This window comes from Protopterus annectens, chromosome 3.part0, assembly GCF_019279795.1.
Source record: "Protopterus annectens isolate FY-2018-M chromosome 3.part0, PAN1.0, whole genome shotgun sequence".
NCBI classification, from domain to species: domain Eukaryota; kingdom Metazoa; phylum Chordata; order Ceratodontiformes; family Protopteridae; genus Protopterus; species Protopterus annectens.
Window position 1 is genome coordinate 132,249,832 of NC_056731.1, and position 19,689 is coordinate 132,269,520.

The window sequence follows — 19,689 nt, forward strand, 5'->3', positions numbered from 1 at the left end:
AAAAAAACAACAGAAGGGGAATTAGCTAGATCCTCTAACCTAAACGGACCACAGTTAACGGGGCGATAAAGACACACCACAAGAAGGAAGAAGTAATAGGAGGAGAGGACTAGGTCCTCTAACTCAAATGGTCCTAGCCCTGCTAAGGCAGAAGAGAAAACAACAGTATAATAAGAGGACTAGGTCCTCAAACTGGCCTAGCCCAAAGAGAAACAAGGGAAGAACACACAACTAGAAAAGTCCTCTAATGAAAAATGAACTTTGCTAAAAGAGAGACACACCACACCAGAAAACAGTTAACTAAACTACCTACGCTTAAACACAGATCTGCACACGCATAGGAAAAATCCTAATAACAACCAGAAAATGGACTAAACTAGAAAGGCCTAAATAGCAAATACTGTATACAAGATAATAAACAGCTGATAAAAGGCTCAACAAGAGAAAACCACACTACCACTAAAGGATACCAATAAACTCATACAGGCCTGTGGAAAACAATGGCCAAAACTGCTAACAAAACAGCGAAACTATTAAACACCACCTAATATTCACTACTATGTAAAAACGAATATACTAACTATAGTCTAAGTATTTCTAACTAATCCAACTATATACCAAGTATAAATGCAAGAAAAAGCACAGATGAAAAAGTTCACTTAGCCACGGCCAAGAAGAGCACTTCTGAACTCGTAAAGCGGCAAAAGAGATCTGGGGATTGATACCACTGAATTATGAGATACCTAACTTGCCACAAGCCAACTCAAGAGACTTTGAGCCTTTGTAATCAGCCGAGTTGGAGACAAGGATCGGCTCCGAACCAACATGTAAGAATGAAGGCGAGATAGAACAACATAACATGTATTGTTTCATTCTGAGTAATAATGTAGTCTGAAGATTGAGGAGTATTGGGGAGACATACAGGAGGGATGATAGTACGAAGATCTTGGCTGTGTTTTCTTACTCTGTCAGTAAGATAGGGTTTGGTCCTCTACAGTAAGCCACGTTTTTGATGGGTTTTGTTAATTGTTTGAATTATGTGATGGTAGCATTTCATTTTGTCATCTACTGTAACCCTTAGATATTTAGTATGCTAGAACTGCTCTATTTCAGTATCATCGGCTGAGTATATAGCAAAGAGGGTTTTTTGGACAGAGAAATATTCAGGAGTAAATAAGATTAGTTCAGTCTTCTTGGGATTAAGGAGAAGTTGGGCCTTATTTAGACATATTTCAACAGATGAGGAAGATTGCTGTGTCACTTGTAGTTCTGTGAGGTTTTCAGCTGTACAGTTAAGAGTAGAGTCAACTGCATATTGAACTATGGTGCCATGTTTTATGGCAGAGTGAAAATCATTTGTGAAGAGACTGCATAACAGTGGCTCAAGAACTGATTCTTTGGGAACCCTAAATACAGTGGTAAAAAGGGGGAATAATATCACCTTTCCAATTCACTGCTTGTACCCCGTTTGATAGGTAGCTCTGAAACCAAAGAAAAGATGAGTTAGAAGTCTACTGAAGAGACCTTTAGTAGTAATGGACGTGACATGTTGTGGAATGCTGCTGATAGTAAAGAAAGTGTGAGAACACAAATTTATTACAGTTCCAGTTACTAGTGCCTGTAATTATCAGAGTAGCGCAGTAGTTGTACTATGTTCAGAATGGTAGCAGTGCTGTGTGGATGACAGAATGCTGTTAGTATTTTAGGACTTGAGACTGAATAAGTTTCTCAAGAATTTGGGATGGTGGAGAGGAGATTGCTATGGGCCTACAATTTGAAAGTTCAGTGCAAGTTCAACACTTATGAAGTGGCAAGATAAAGCACTCTTCACAGTTCAGGAACACAGCTTTCTGCAATAAAGTGATTTGGCAGAATAGAAACAGGGCAAGCTATGCCATTATCTGCAATTTTTATATATTACACAGGCAAATTATTTGAAGCTGGTGGGATAGATTTTAATTTAAGATGGAGTTTCCTGATAGTGTAAGTGGGGACAGGTTCAAAAGTGAATTAATGAGGAGGGCTGTTTAGTGGTGATACAAGTTCTGGCTTAGTGCATCTCTTGCTCTTATATAAGAACACACTGAGTGAAGTGGTAGTTAGACTGGTCAACAACAGTGTTGTTGGGGTTTGTATTGGATGGGATAGGGGTACTTATTTATTAATAAGGGTTTTGCATCCAGGAAGAAAGAGGTCATCATTTCTCTCTACTCTTCCTTCACTGGCCAATCATAGAGTATAATGCCCCATTTGGCATGTACCTCTAGACACCTGCAACAGTTGGACAGGCCACAAAAGTACCTCACAAAGAGGATCCTAGACCTTAAACACATGTCCTAAAAGGACAGACTCAAAAATTTCCAGCTATTCTCTGTCTCATATCATCTACTAAGAGGTGATCTTTGCTGGACTTACAAAGCCATGTCTGGCCCAGCTCTGTTAGAAATGCTACATCTAAAGAAATCCCAATCCCTCCATACCACACGCTCCAGAGACCTCAACCTCATTATCACAATCAACAGAACCTGCTGGAGAGACAGGTTCATAACCCAGAGACTACCCATGCTCTGGAACAGACTTCCCATACATGTCAAGTGGAGCACCTCACTAGCCCTCTTCAAACGAAATCTTGATAAGTGGATGGGTACTAGAAAGTTCACCCTGGGGATCACTCCAGTGGTTCTACCTGATACAGGCACTGGGAACTAACAACAGGTGGCACAATGCCAGGGCACTTCTATGGGCTAGGCTTGTAAAGGCCCCAGGGCCATTAGCCTAGTATGCACCTATGAACATATGAATAAATCATACAGCCATCAACATTTAGTCTTTGGCTCTACTAATCACCTCAGTATTATAACCATTTATGTTCTCTGCAGGATCCTATACTATTGTGAAAAACAAATGGTGAATTAACAGTAAGTTTTTTTTGGGGGGGGGCTCATAATAATGCTTCTATTTCTGTGTGTTGCTATTTCACAAAATAATTAAATAACTTCATAGCTTGTTCCCAAACAGCAAGCAGGAATGTTGCACTCTCATGCTGCAGCTTTCCAGATTTCAAGGCCAATCTGCTCACAGTAAGGAATAAACTGAATTTTTGGTTCCAGTCACTAGCCACATTTCTAAACAGTGAGAACATTCCAATACATTGGCATAGAAGGATAAAGGCCTGTCGACAGCCCAGGCAATCTGATTTGTGTCAAGGGCACAAGCTGAAGCTGGCATGGAGAATATGGTCATGACTAGGACTTCCAATATTACAGACCCTTGACAGAACAGCATTGTCATAAGGAAGGCACAGGGGAGCACATCTGGCCACCCAGTTAAAAATCTGATAGAAATATGCACTCACAAAGGACAGCATAATGTCTCACACGGTGATGCTTCTCCCAGCCAATCATCCAATACTCACCGCTTCTCCTTTTTACTTTCCTCCATTAACTACTACATCCTGGAACATGCAGTCATTCATTCAAACAGGCATTATTAAGCAAGCACAGTAGTTACTTCTTCTCAGGAATATTGCGAGACTGTCAGTGATGCAAGCTGTATTCTAATCTTTTGTCCCTTGTACATCCTGCATGTTTGGTACTTGGGCTCTGTTTTTGCAACTCTTAACAGGAGTAGTAATCCTGCCTTGGATGACTAAATAATCGGGTCTATGTTATAACAGCGAACAATCAAAAGATCAAATGCTGTTATATCAACCACAAAAGAACAAAAACAAAAAAAAGTGAATAGACAGAACAGCAAATGTTTTATTCGCTGTTCCCCCCCCCCAAAAAAAAAAAAACACACTAAACACTATTTTAAGTGGAGGGCTTCCCCTACCCCACCCCTCTACTTAAATATACCAACTCCAAGATCGCACTACAGTGCCAAAAAAGGCAAAGTGACTGAAGTGGCCAAGCAACTTCTTTCCCAGGGAAAGAATTCTCTTAAAAGCCACTTCATCATTTTGCGTTTTCGACATTTACAGTTCTACCAAGATGCATTCAGTCTTCTGACCGGAACCCAAATAATCACAGTCTTATTGGTTCTACAGTACCTTGCTACCTATTGATGTACTACTCATTATTCACAATGACAACTGTACATTTTCAATCTACTATGAAAGGATTAATATACTTTTTGTTGAGGAGACACTCAAACCTATAGCTACATTGTCTCTCTATATCTTTCCTACATGATGCAGTTTACTGTTAAGAGGATCCATTATTTTAATGCTCATTTATTTTGTCTTTTTATCACAGTGCAGTTTGGCTCTACAAGCCACCTAAGAAAACTGGATTGCCCCAGCTGGAATTTTCCAGCTTACAAAGACAACGAAATAAGTAGTTTCATGTGAGACTTCCTTATGGTATGATGCAGATAGCCCTCTTCTAGATCCAAGGTCATTAATCAGACCTCCTGAGATAACAATGAAAACAGAAATTGCAGAAGTCAACATTCTGAATTCCTTTTCATGATAAACTTCTTTAAATGTGAGAAATCCAAGGCTGGTCTCCATTTTTTAACCTGTTTGGAAACCTGAACAAACTGAATAGAAGCCTATTCCACCACAGGAGCTCTGAGTACAACCTTTTATTATTATTATTACTATTTAGTGCTATTAGTAGTAGTATTACTCGTTAACATGACTAAAGGAATGGGCATTTGTAAATCACTTGGGGTTAGGACTTAATCATGAGACAGGTTTGAAGTAAACTATTGTACAGCCTAAATAAACCATCTCTCTAACCCACTTATATGAAATTATAATCTCTTAACTGATTTGCAAATTAATTTTTGTAGGGGTATGTATGTAGAAAGGGTTTCTGAACTTTCCAAAAATGGAAATAGTTGGGAAAGATTCTGAAAAAGTGGCCTGTACTTTGAAAGGAAATCTCCTTTTGAGCCTTTAAACCTTAAAACATGTAATGAAGCTTTCAAAACGGTTTCATTTTTAATAATAGTTTCCTTCTTAGTCTCACTTTTGATAAATGTCTAGGATTTACTATTAAAAACTTCCTGTTAAAGAGATTTAAGATCTGCAAGTACTTCAGCACTCATCACATCTTTGATTTTTGTTCTGAGACAAAGAAGAACCTGGAGTCTACCTACACTACACCTAGTTTACACACATACAAGTGAGAGGTCTCTCTTTTGGGAGAGTCCAACTTACAGGGAGGCCTCCAACTCCACGGGGGTTGGTTCTCTGGGGTCTTTCTGCTGCACACCTCCAAGTGAGATGGGCCCAGCTGAGCAGTCATCATACTTCAGCCCGTGATGTTTTTTTCTAAGCCCTTCACCTCCAAGCATGCTGATGCCTGCAGCAGACCATACGGTAGCCATGCCTTCTTGGCCTACTAATAAGCCCAGCTCAGAGAGCTGTCAGAGTCCTGACTTTCACCACAGCTTGATGAGAAATCTGCATGCTCCTACCCCTAGGATGGGCACACGGTATCCTCCCTGCCTGCTCAAGCAAGTGTCCAAGCTACTACAAGAACTCAGATCAACAGTTCACAGTCAGGGCTTCAGAAGCCACTGGAGCTGGCTACAAAGCAAGATTTTAATTACTACCAGATGTCTCACTAGTTTACTTTGTTACTACATCTATATTAGTATTTATTTCATTTATTTATTTTATTTGAAATTTGTTTACCGTGGAAGTCCACTGGGGCATAGAGAACCCATTTTCAGTGGAGGCCCGAGGAGAAAAGCTTATTATTAAACTAGCATAACTGTTTTTAACCTAGTATTATTGATTTTAGCAGTCTATTTTCTCTCTCTCTCTCTCACACACACACACACACACACACACACACACACACACACACACACACACACACACACACACACACACACACACACACTCTGGTGTTTATCAAGTTACAGTATTTTAGTCAGATGTTCCTTTGGCAAGCCTTCCTTGACTCAGTTCCACTACAAAGTGGGCCTTCCAAAAACCACATCCCTTTTGGGTTACAAATGTATGTAAAATCACAAACATAACAGCAGCAAATATAACTCCACTCATTTTCAAACTACTCTTCAACCTTACATAGTTTTATACCACCAAACATGGGCTACTCTATAATACTTCATTTTAATCTTACAACAGAAGGGCTAATTTTCTTGCATTATATTTTACTCTCATTGTTTGCTGACCATAAAATGGTATACACTGTCAAACTATGGAGAAGTGTTTCTGTTGCTGTTTTCTGAATATGATTTAGGTTACATTATCGATCTTGGAGTCAGAGAAGCTGGATGGGGAGAGAAAGGAATGACAAAGCAATCCCTGCTGGCATCTCCTGGGGGAAGGTTTGAGGACATATTCCAGGAAATACTGGCTACATTCCCAAATGGAGACCACAAATGGATTAAGGCATCTGCCCACAAGGGGTTGTGGCCTCTCACAGAAACAGGTGCTCCACTGCACACCCTACCTCTAGTACTTCATATCAACCCTGATGACAACAATGTTGCAGCTGTGCGTTCAAACCATAACAGAGAATGTGTGGCAGTGGCTCAAGAGTAGACAGGCATGCAAAAAGAAAAAAATGCTCAAAAAATGTGGCTGTAGGCAGAAGCAGCATTGTTATAAAAATTACTGTCAGCAGAATCAGTGTATTTCCATATTTTTGATTTGTAATGAGCACAGATGCTTAAATTCTTTTCTGCCTAAGTAATGTGGCAATAGTGGACACTTCAGATGGACTATATACTTGAAGTACTGACAGCAAAGCATTAGTCCGCACAGTTTAGTTTATCTGCAAGGCTTGAATATTGCTTAACTATTTCAGGGACCATCTAGGAGGTGTTTTTTTCCCATTTACAGCAGATGTATTTAAGAACATAATATTATTGATAACTTTCTTATATTTGAGTCACTATTTCATGGCTTTTTAAAATGGCATACATTGTTATTTAATGCTGCTTTTTATTTCAAATTTCTGCCTTCACATAATTTGAAATGGTTCAAATTTAAATGTCATAATGATTTTTTTTCTTCAAATTACTATTGCTGTCTGTTAATCATTAGGATGGTGGCCTAATGGTTAAGGTGTTTGCCTTACAAACAGAAGGTGCAGGGTTTGAGTCTCACAAGGGATAATTGGCTAGGCTTAAAATGGCTTGCAAGGGGAATTAGCCTAGTACTAATCTATGAACCTATAATAATAAATTAGTAAGAATAATAAAGGTGTTACACAGTCTGTTCTTCACAGCCGTTTTTATACATAGGTATTTTTTTATCTTGGCATTTTTTTTACAATGTCAACAATCCTTCCTTATGGTAAAATAATAAAATATACCTTAAGGTAACTTTAGCACTGCAATTTTTCTTCTTTTACTGCATTTCTGCTATGTAATTTTAGTAGATTATCTTCAGTTACAGTGCACAGACAAACACTCACAGTAAAGGTGGGCTGACAAAGTAGATGTTCTATCCTCTAAGAAGGAATAAGAACACAGCCAAGTATGTCTCATTATGACAACTGTAGTGGCTAGGGCACAAAAGGAGGAGCTGACCAAAGCATGTTTAATGACCTTGTCACCAGCACACAGTACCTGCAAGAAGTTACCTTCAAAATCAATACAGACAGGAGGCAAAAACCACACAGTTTCTCGAGTGGGGTCAGATAAACGAGAAAACACAGGTGTGGCAGTTACTTGCTCACATGGCTAAATATGAAGAGACACAAAGAAATGCAGAAACACGGCTGGAGGACGTTCACTTCACTTTAATCCAAGGTACACAATATCAGTAAGCGCTTTTGTCTCCCAATAACAATCACAGTAAGAGACTTCCTCAGACTGAAATACTTATCACATCAATCAAGGCACATGCTATATCACAATGATTCCTACTAAATATATTCACTTAAAAAGACATATACACTTACAATAGCCTAACACTTATAATACCTACACTACCTCCTAATGTTTTAACCCCTTTATTTTTAAATGCATAGTAAATTCTTCCCTATTGTTTAATCCAGGTGGAAAACATGCATTTAATATAACCTGCCAACAATATTCTAGCCAGCCATCCAGGTTCTTCTATATTCACAATATTAGTGGTGTTTATCAGGGCTTCTAATACTAGAAATGTGTAATCGATCTGACAAGAGCCACTCTTATAATGCTTATACATAGCATTTTTTGTATCTCCTATATTAACACCACATTTGTGTTCATATATCATTCTATTAAGTTCCCTTGGCGGTCTCCCTACATATAAACTTTTACACTCAGTGCAAATTATAAGATAAATCACATTCTTTAATTTACAATTAAATAAACCTGGTATTTTAATTCTATTTTTACCTATTGTTATTTCATTACCTTTAGTATATAACAAATTACACATGTTACACTTTTAACATTTAATCATACCACTTCTATATTCAGTTAGATTATTTTTACTTAATTTACCCTGGAAATAATTTTTAAAACATTTTGCTTTCTTTTGGACAAAAATAGGGTTAATCCCTATGTTGCTAGTCAATTCACTATTAGCCTTAAACAACCCCCAGTTATTTATAACATTTTTTATGGCTTGAGAGTCTACACTATTTTGTATAGCCATCGCCCTTTTGTATTCATACTGACCTTTTTTATTTACTCGATTTGTTGTTGTACCCATCCTTATATTCATTTCTTCTTGAAATAATTTATCAACTTCTCGACTAGGGTAACCTCCTGTAACTATTTTATTACAAAAGGACTTAGCTTCTTCAGAAAAAAAGTCATCATTCTTAGTCAAACAATGTATTCTATTCAATTGACTTTTTACTACATTTAGTTTAGTTTGCCTAGGGTGCATACTGGTAAAATGTAAACGAGTGCTATTCTGAACCTCTTTTAGCTATCAATTTCCTGTTTTGTTTAAAAATTGTTAAATCCACATAATTTATTGTATTATAGATGTATTCATAAGTAAAAAAGTCATATTGATATAATCAATAACATTTTCCAACTCATTAAAAGTTTCTTTCTGTACAAGAAACGCGTCATCAATAAAACGCAACATTTGTGATTTTTGTTATTATACTTGCTTTCCACTATGGGAGTTGCTTCCCACCCATGCATAAAAACATTGGCATAGCTAGGGGCTAAAGAAGCTCCCATCACCACACCATTGACTTGTACATAAATGTCATCATAAAATAAAAAGAAATTGTAGCTTAAAACTAATTCAGTCTCCATTAATAACCCAATTATATTGTTTGTAAATTGTCTAGTTCTTAATAATTCCAACCTAACCATCTCCATTCCTTCTATGTTAGGTAGCATAGTATAAAGCGACTTTACATCTAATGTCACTAAAATATGTGATTCATCTACCATAACTTCCTCTATTTTCTTAATGAAATCAAAACTATCTTTGATGTATGTTGTGCTAAAAGACCCTGCCTTTTGTAAGTGTTTGTTAACAAAGTCTGATAACCCTTCTGTTTTACTGTTCGCATTAGCTACAACAGGTCTTAATGAGGGGTCATTTAAATTTTTGTGTACTTTAGGGATTCCATATATTTTACTAATTTTTGGGTTGGTGTTGGTCAAAAACTTTCTTTTATTTTCATCTATTCTTCCAGCCAAAAAACATATTTCTATACAGGAGTCAATCATACCATAACCTTTTTTAACTTCTTTCATAGTAATCCTTTTATAAAATATTTCATCCTGTAAGAGCTCATTCATTTACATTCATATACATCCCTATCAAGCACAACCAATGCATCCCCTTTGTCTGCCTTCATACACAAAATATTGTCATTTTTTAAAAATTCATCAAAGCAAGCTTTTTTCCATTTGAGACATGTTAAAGTACTTATAATCAGCTTTTTTATCTAAGATGTCAAAGATTTGAATTTTCACAAATATTAAGAAACATTTCTCTTTTACTAATAGAGGATTGAAACAGCTAGGTTTATAAAATTCACATTTACCAACTTCCTTTTTATCAAATAACACAGATTCAATAAACAAACATAATCTCTCGTCATTTATAGTGTTTAATTTGTTCGCCCTCTGAGATGGTGCAACATTCCGTCCTTTACTCAACACTATACATTCTTCCTTAGTTAATACGTTTGCTTAGTAAAGTTCACAGTACCTATGTCCTCCACATTTGTTGCGTTTTCCTCCAGTTTGTTTTATACTGTCGACCCCTGAAATACCTGTTTTTGACTGTCCTTTTGTTATTATAAGAAAAGTTATTGGTATAGGGTGAGCTGCTGGCTCTCCTGTTTGCTGTTTCCTGGGCCCAAGTCCTTTCATCACCGTTTACCCTCTGGTAAATGTCCACGACCTGCTGATTACCTTTTTTGGGTCTCACTGCAGCCTGGGATTCAGTTTCTATGGTTTTGGCGTTTTTTGTGCTGCTTACACTAGTCGATGGCCGAGTGCTCATAGATGCCTCTCTACTTTCTTTATTAGCAGAAAATTGCTTAATAGGTTTTTTAAGGTTGTTTTCCATTCCATTTGTTGTATTCTTTCCATTTGGAAGCTCCGAGTGCCTCACGACATTTGCCTCTGAGGTTGCTACACTGACGTAATCATCTGCACACCTCCCTGGCACTTCTCTTGATAGTTTCAGCCCAAATGCCAAAGCCAAGGCCCCCTTCATATTCTCAGTGGTCACGCTCAAACTTTTTACTCAGGCTTTCATTCAATTTAATTAAATTCTCTTGAATATTAAACAGTTTCGAGTTGAAATTATCTGCTGAAGTGTTTTCCTTCAACGTAACACACTTGCAAGAAAGTTTTTGACCAACACCAAGCCAAAAATTAGTAAAAATATATGGAATCCCTAAAGTACACAATCATTTAAATGAACCCCCCCCCCCCATTAAGACCTATTGTAGCTAATGCTAACAGTAAAACAGAAGGGTTACCAGATTTTGTTAATAAACACTTACAAAAGGCAGGGTCTTTTAGCACAACATACATCAAAGATAGTTTTGATTTCATTAAGAAAATAGAGGAAGTTATGGTAGATGAATCACATATTTAGTGACATTAGATGTAAAGTCGCTTTATACTATGATACCTAATAGAAGGAATGGAGATGGTTAGGTTGGAATTATTAAGAGCTAGACAATTTACAAACAATATGATTGGGTTATTAATGGAGACTGAATTAGTTTTAAGCTATAATTTATTTTTATTTTATGATGACATTTATGTAAAAGTCAATGGTGTGGCGATGGGAGCTTCTTTAGCCCCTAGCTATGCCAATGTTTTTATGCATGGGTGGGAAGCAACTCCCATAGTGGAAAGCAAGTATAATAACAAAAATCACAAATGTTGTGTTTTATTGATGACGCGTTTCTTGTACGGAAAGGAACTTTTAATGAGTTGGAAAATGTTATTGATTATATCAATATGACATTTACTTATGAATATAACTATAATACAATAAATTATTTGGATTTAACAATTTTTAAAGAAAACAGGAAATTGGTAGCTAAAATATATAAAAAAAGAGGTTCAGAATAACAGTTATTTACATTTTACCAGTATGCACCGTAGGCAAACTAAATTAAATGTAGTGAATGGTCAACTGAATAGAATAAATTGACTAAGAATGATGACGACTTTTCTGAAAAAGCAAAATCTTTTTGTAATAAAACAGTTAAAAGAGGTTACCTTAGTGGAGAAGCTGATAAATTATTTCAAGAAGAAATGAATATAAGGATGGATACAACAACAAATCGAGTAAATAAAAAAGGTCAGTATGAATACAAAAGGGCAATGGCTATACAAAATAGTGTAGACTCTCAAGCCATAAAAAATGTTGTTATAAATAACTGGGGGTCGTTTAAGGTCAATAGTGAATTGACTAGCAAAATCGGGGTTAACCCTATTTTTGTCCAAAAGAAAACAAAATGTTTTAAAAATTATTTCCAGGGTAAATTAAGTAAAAATAATCTAACTGAATATAGAAGTGGTATGATTAAATGTTACAAGAGTAACGTGTAATTTGTTATATACTGAAGGTAATGAAATAACAATAGGTAAAAATAAAATTAAAATACCAGGTTTATTTAATTGTAAATCAAAAAATGTGATTTATTTTATAATTTGCACTGAATGTAAAAGTTTCTATGTAGGAAGAACGACAGCGGAACTTAATACAAGAATATACGAACACAAATATGCTATTAATATAGGAGATACAAAAAATGCCATGTGTAAGTACCTGTAAGGTAGATTACAAATTTCTAGTATTAGAAGCCCTGGTAAACACCACTAATATTGGGAATATAGAAGAAGAACTTGACTGGCTAGAATATTGCTGGCAGGTTAGATTAAATGCATGTTTTCCACCTGGACTATTGTTTTCCACCTGGACTAAACAATAGGGAAGAATTTGCTATGTATTTAAAAAGGAAGGGGTTAAAACATTAGGAGGTAGCGTAGGTATTATAAGTGTTAGGCTATTTTAAGAGTATATGCCCTTTTAAGTGAATATATTTAGTAAGAATCATGGGATATATCGTGTGCCTTGAAAGGTGTATTTAAAGTGTTTGATGTGATAAGTATTTCAGTCTGAAGAAGTCTGTTACTGTGATTGCTACTGGGAGAAGAAAGCCCTTACTGATATTGTGTACCTTGGATTAAAGTGAAGTGAAGGTCATCCAGCTGTGTGTCTGCATTTCTTTGTGTATTTTACTGTTTTTACTATTTTGTGCCACTGTTGAAGAGAGTAAATATGAAGAGACCTGAAGTGTGGTCAGATAAACGAGAAAACACACAGGTGTGGCAGTTACTTGCTCACATGGCTAAATATGAAGAGACCTGCTTTTCTTGCCATAGTTCTAGAAAGCTTTATACTTCAAATGCATTAGAAGCCAGCAACACTATTTTTTTATTATACTTAGGCAAAAGCATATCAATGACAGATGGGACAGCTGTAAATTGGTTATAAACTTTGACAAATTGTATAACACGTCTCAGGCCTTTAAAGACTTTATCAGGAATGATTAGCCCTTCTCTACCTAGTAGAATTAATGGAAGTAAAATTGAGAATTACTTTCATAAGCTATGGTACCAGTGCCACCAATGAAAAGATTAACAGATGAATCAATGAGAAACAAAGGGATCATCCTTCTTTATTGTCACCTTTCAAGGGTTGTCTGAACAACAAGGGACATCCTGACTTACCTTCATACCCTATTTAAGACAAAAGCTCACAGGCTAATTTCTTAAGCTTATGGTCTTCTAGCATTCAAGAAGCTTGACTGCCATAACCTCTTACCGATATGTTCTACTTCCCAAAGATATGTGTGTGTGTGTGTGTGTGGGGGGGGGGGTTATGGGTATATGCTCCACCCCCCGCACCACCTTAGTAATGCGTGCTAACCCTAATGCTGCGCCTTTCCCTCGACTCCTATACCTTACACCTTCACAAAAATTTTCCATTAATACTGCCACTACACAAGACATACTCTGACACAAACACCACCATATCTATCCCCTAACTTCGCCCTGGCCCTAACCGTAAAATACACAAGCTTGCACACAAACATACAACATCTATCTTTCACTCATCCACAACCCTAACCCACACACACACACACACACACACACACATACACACATACACACATACACACACACACACATACACACATACACACACACACACACACACACACACACACACACACACACACACACACACACACACACACACACACACACACATACACACACACACACACACACACACACACACACTCACTCATCCTTTCAACCACACTTAGCTGTCTCAACATTACACACCTTTAATATTTCTACCACTCGGCTAGCCATACAGTCAAATGCATTTGTTGAAGAAAGGGCATTTGACAAAACACAGGGAAACAAACATATACAATTCTATCATCAAATATCAAGTGCTCCAAAGAGCAAATACAAAAGCAGCAGTCTTTTTTGATCAAACCAAAGATCATTGAAAAAGAATTCTTTGGGGGAACCACCCTGTACCCCCACTCTCCAAACTAATTAAACATACCAACTCTGATATCATACAGCAACAGGGAAAGGGTATTCGCTCTTACAGACTGCAACCATATAACACACACACACACACACACACACACACACACACAGATGCTTATTCCATCAGTTTTACAAGGTGCTGTGCACACAGGGATGCTTATTCTATCAGTTTTACAAGATGCTGTGCAATGTAATGGACATACTTTTGTCTATTACTGACATTTCCCTTTAGTATTAGGTTCCATGAGCTGCTGTCGGCATGCTCAAGGAAGATGAAAAAACAGACCTTGAAAATGAAGTAGATAAGACACTACACTACAGACCAGACAGAAGCAATTTCTAAGTAACATGTAAGCAACAGTGTATAATAACTGCCAGAGACCCTTCTGATTAGTTAAAATGGTCTATTCCTCAAATTTTCCATCCCTATGATTTTTCTAAAAATGACTGGCACCTTTACAAGTTATTCTGAAACCTAAAAAATGAAGTACAATATTTAACGATGGGTGAAATCAGTGACATTAATTAGTACAGTGGTCCTCCTGGAGTGACTACGCATGATTTACATAATGAGATGGACAACAGAAAATGTTTTCCGGACATTTGGTATATATAACAGCGGCCAAAGTTTAAATTGCTGTCTACCACTGTCCCTAGACCCTTAATGAGGCTGTCATTTTTTGAATGATTTGTGCATTGTGATCATAATCTATACCCTTTTTGTCAGGCCCCATGATGGAACATTTACAGATATTAATGAGGTCATTACTACTGCAGGAGGTATGCATTAGGTATGCATTTCTTGAAGAACATCTTGGAGGGCTTCAATAATAAAGTTATCCCAGTTTCCAGTCATCAGCATGTTTAGTAAGGACTAGATTTTCAGAAGCAAAACAAACTACAAATTAAATTTATTAATTGACATTTGATTACTAAATGGCTGGAGCCCATTTTCTGCAGAGGCTTGTGGAGAAATGTTCCAAAGTATTACAAAACATTTTAGGAATAACTTTACAATCTTTAAAAATGCAAAAACAAATACAGATTAAATAATTACACCAAATTAGACATAATATGAAAACATTGGTTTAGACCAGATACAATTATATGACAACGATTTAATACAGATATTTTAGCCAGTTTATAGAAAAATTAAAGATAAGCTAGTATAATACAAACAGGAATTGCAATACAAAGTGAGAAAAGCAAACTTAAGGTACATCTAGTGAGAAAGCTTGGTGAGAGAACGTGATACAAGTAAGGAAAGGAGTGAAGAAGGGAGAGTAAGGAGTTATCAGGTGTGGATAGGTATTTGTTTACATTTGTTTAATATATCAACTTACCTGGGGCCATTTACTGGAACAAGCAAAACATCTGGAAGTTCTGGGTGCTGAATTATTAAGTCTTTCCTTTTGAGCTGCTGTACAAACAGATATGTCATAGACTTCATTAGTTATTTAATGTATAGTTAGAATACAGAAATGTTGAGCAGTAGAAATAAGAAGGCAGTTCAGCAAGAAAAATAAACTAAAAGTATACAGGACAATTGCTAGCTTTGTTACCTGAGAAATAAATCAGCCACCATGATGAAGATAGATTTTCTGATGTAGCAGAAAACATAAAATAGGTCAATTCTGGATGAATTATTTTGACACGTACAAGTACTTTACTAAAGGTGTACTTTTCATAAAGGAAATGGATCTTCAGAAGTCTGAACAGATGCATTTTTTGACATTCTCGCATAAAGCACATTTTCATGTATGTATTTTAAGTGGCTTATCAAAATGGAGTAGATATTTCAACAATTAACAATCAGCAAAATTCATCAGATAATCTATGGCTAAGACATTATAGGTTCATAGGTTTATACTAGGCTATCTGCCCCAAGGCATTTATAAGCCTAGCCCAAATTTTTGTGGCTTACGCCACCCCTTATATGAAAAAATACTGTGCCCATTAGTTTGTTGTGCCTCTGTCCAGCAGTGACACAGAGATGATTCCCAGGGTAAACCTACCATCTCCCATCCACAGGTCAAGATTTCTCTTGAACAGAGCCAGCGAGGTGCTCTGCCTCACATGGACCGGGATTTTATTCCACAGCATAGGGAGTCTCTGAGTGATAAATCTATCCCTCCAGCACATCCTATTTATATCCGTGCTAAGGTTTAAGTCACTTGCTCTAGTGGTTTTGGTGGATTTGTATTTTTTGAGGTGGAGTATGTCCATTAATTCCGGGTTGGACATGGCCTTGTATGTCAGGCACATGTCACCTCTGAGCAGACGGTATGCGACTGAATAGAGCTGGAGTTTCTTCAATCTGGCAGCATATGACAGATTTTGGAGTCCCTTTATCCTTTTGGTGAGGAACTTTTGGGGTCTCTCCAATTGCTGCAGATGTCGGGTGAGATACATCCCGAATGGGGCATTGTACTCGGTCATTGGTCTGATAAGTGAAGAGTACAGGGGAACAATGACCTCACTAGATCTGGATGTGAATTCCTTCATGATGAGGTGGGCAATATAGAAAGTCTTTCTAACCACTTTAGCAACGTGAGTGTCAGGTCCCTGATAACCTCTTCTGTGCTTAGTGGATTGCCACCTATATGGTAGCTTGGGGTTACCTTGTTTTTCCCGAAGGGTATGACTATACATTTTTTGGCGTTTAACTTCAGGCCATGGCTCTGAAATAAATAAATTAAATAGGGAATGCCATCTTTCATGCCAGCGTTCAGAAAATCTGCCTTACTGACTTGGTCCACTGACATAGAAAGAACAATTTTTTCTTTTTCTTTTATTTATTTTGTTCATTTGTCAACAGTGTTAGTCCCAGTAGGCTAGTAGCCTCATTTCATTGGAGACCTAAGGTGGTATTTATATTAATAGGAGAAATTTGGCTGTACCTCAATGTAACTCAGGAAAAGACAGTACAGTTTGATCAGCTGATTTTTTGATTATCTGTACCAGCTTTTCTCCAACTTTAACGACAAGTCTCTTTGGTGTAAGGCCAGTAACCTATATACATATATGTATAATGCTGGTTACGCTATAGTAATGAACATTTTCTTACAACAAAGGTCAGACTCAGGATATTCTTGAAAGCAACATTCAAAAGGCCATCATGGATCAGAACAATGTGGCAGGAGTAAAAGCTATTTACCTTAGTTGCCCCATCCATTATGGTCTGTAGGGGACTGTGGAGCAACTGCGCTATTTAATAAAGAAAATGCAACCTCCATTGAAAGTGGCTTATGATTCATGTTGATTTTTCTTTATAATATATGAACAATGAATGTTATGACCATCATCTATTTATGCAATGCTGTCACTTTACATCAGACTCCTACAAAGACTATTAACATCTTCAACATCCACAGCGGTTACTAGTCAGTTAGGGAAACAGAAGTAGGTTTCACTACAGATGGTCAAATGTAAGCTGAATGAATTCCAGCATACCTTTTATTCATTGATGTGGAACTCTCCAATTGTACTTTCAACAAGAATTACTGCTTTTTCTATCAGTGCAACAGCAGTGATTCAAGCTGCCTGGACATTTTTTGTGGTTGTACAACTATGGAATTATTATAAAAAAGGGGGTATATGGTGGAGGAATGAACAACCCCTGCAAAAAATGCTTTTTACATTTTTTTCATCGAGGTAAAGCTTTATCTGTCCATTTCACCTGGCTGAAGCTTCAACTAACTGAAACTCAAGGAAACACATGAAAAGCCCAGAGAGGTCAAGTAGTCCTTTTCTGGAGTTAATGTCTGTGTTGAAATACCTTGATTCAGTGGTAGCCCTCACCCACATACTCTTGTCACACAAAGGCACTATTTTGGGACTGATTTCCATTACAGTCCTCTCAGTTTTCAAATTAACGCACATAGTACTGGCAATTATATTCACATTCATACCTTACCTCAGTGAGATGTTCCTTGATGCCAAATGGTCACCCAACCTTCATGATTTTTCCTAGTCTGTTTTCTACTATTGCATTCTTGTAGAAATTGCTTCTTGTTGTTACTTTCTTATATCACCTCATGTGCATATTTCACTTTTCAGTACTATCCACAGCTTCCTGTTTTTCTTGATGCATTAAATGTCTTTCAATTCCTTCCTATATACATACAGAATTCTGTACTTGTATTTACAACATTCCTGACATCTGTTTTGCAAACCACAGGTGCTTCTTTTTTCTTGTTTGAATTCCACTGCACAATGTTAAGTGGTTATTATTTCTATTGTTGTGGCTGTTTATTATTGTTAGTTTAACTGTCCAATACTATTTCTCCTATATATACATACTCCATTCCTTTTCTTCACTGCACCAAATCAAGAAATGGCAACAGCCTGACTCCATTTGAGAAGGATAATGCCCTGATTATGACCCAGATGGCCTGGGTTTAATTAGCAGACCAGATATCTGTTGGAGCTGGCAGGGGGAGGTGGCAAAAAGGGTAAAGTAGCATGGCTGGCTCACCTCTCTTTGGGTGGAGAGTGTGGGATACATGCTTAGGGCACTTCGTCCCACAGTTGAGTCCCAGGTAATGACTTGAGATAACACAGAAGTGCTTACTTTCAGGGATGAGGGTAATAATGATGGGTTAAGTCACTTGAAAAGTGAGCAGCACACCTTTACAGATGCCCACTGCAGATGAAGCCCTGGCTGCTTATTGGGCATGCACAATAAGATTAGGAATCTAAAAATAAAATCTTCTCCCATTACAAACATGGCAACACGTTTCATGACTCTGCTATCAGCCAGAAATGAATGAATGGGCATAAGGCCCTTTCCTCTTGGAGAATGTCTGGGACTATAAAGCAAGGTGGACAGGGAGGCCTGATGGTTATATGGACAGGAGAAAAAATATATATCGAGAAACAGCAAGTAGGTATGTTCTTTAATGCTTTGTTAAGAAGGAAATTAAAAATAATGTCAAAAATTAGCAAACTTCATACATAAGACAAGTACCATAAATCACACCAGTCATCATTTATTTGCAATCTAAAACAGTATTGGCCCACTATTAAATGCTGATAGTTTATGTTCAGCAGCTATTCATTTGCTGACCATGCAATTGGACTTACAGTGGATATAAAAAGCTTACACACCCCTATTAAAATGCCAGGTTTTTGTGATATAAAAAAAGGAGACCACAATAAATCATTACAAAACTTTTTCCACCTTTAATGTGACTTATAACCTGTACAATTCAATTGAAAAACAAATCCATTAAGGGAAAAACTATAAAAAATAAAAAAACATACAATAAGCTGGTTGCATAAGTGTGCACACCCTTAAACTAATATTTTCTTGAAGCACCTTTTGATTTAATTACAGCATTCAGTCTTCTTGGGTAGGAGTCTATCAGCATGGCAAAACTTGCCCACTCTTCCTTCCAAAAGCGCTCCAAATCTGTCAGATTGTGAGGGCATCTCTTGTGCACTGCTCTCTTCAGGTCACCCCACAGATTTTCTATTGGATTTAGGTCTGGGCTCTGGCTGGGCCATTACAAAACTTTAATTTTCTTCTGGTGGAGCCATTCTTTTATTTATCTGGATGTATGCTTGGGGTCATTGTCGTGTTGAAAGGTGAAATTCCTCTTAATCTTCAGCTTTCTAGCAGATGCCTGAAGGTTTTGGGTCAAAAGTGAATGGTATTTGGAATAGTTCATAACTCCCTCCACTTTG

At 37.1% G+C, this 19,689-nt stretch overlaps 1 protein-coding gene across 1 annotated transcript in view; it reads right to left on the reverse strand.

Annotated features, from left to right (window-relative positions):
* The window catches only part of NSUN6 (NOP2/Sun RNA methyltransferase 6), a 611,674-nt gene that overhangs the window by 434,029 nt on the left and 157,956 nt on the right, over positions 1 to 19,689 (reverse strand). The window contains exon 4 of the mRNA XM_044064641.1: positions 15,345 to 15,421. Within this exon, the coding sequence (XP_043920576.1) occupies positions 15,345 to 15,421 (77 nt within the window). The remainder of the gene's footprint in view (positions 1 to 15,344; positions 15,422 to 19,689) is intronic.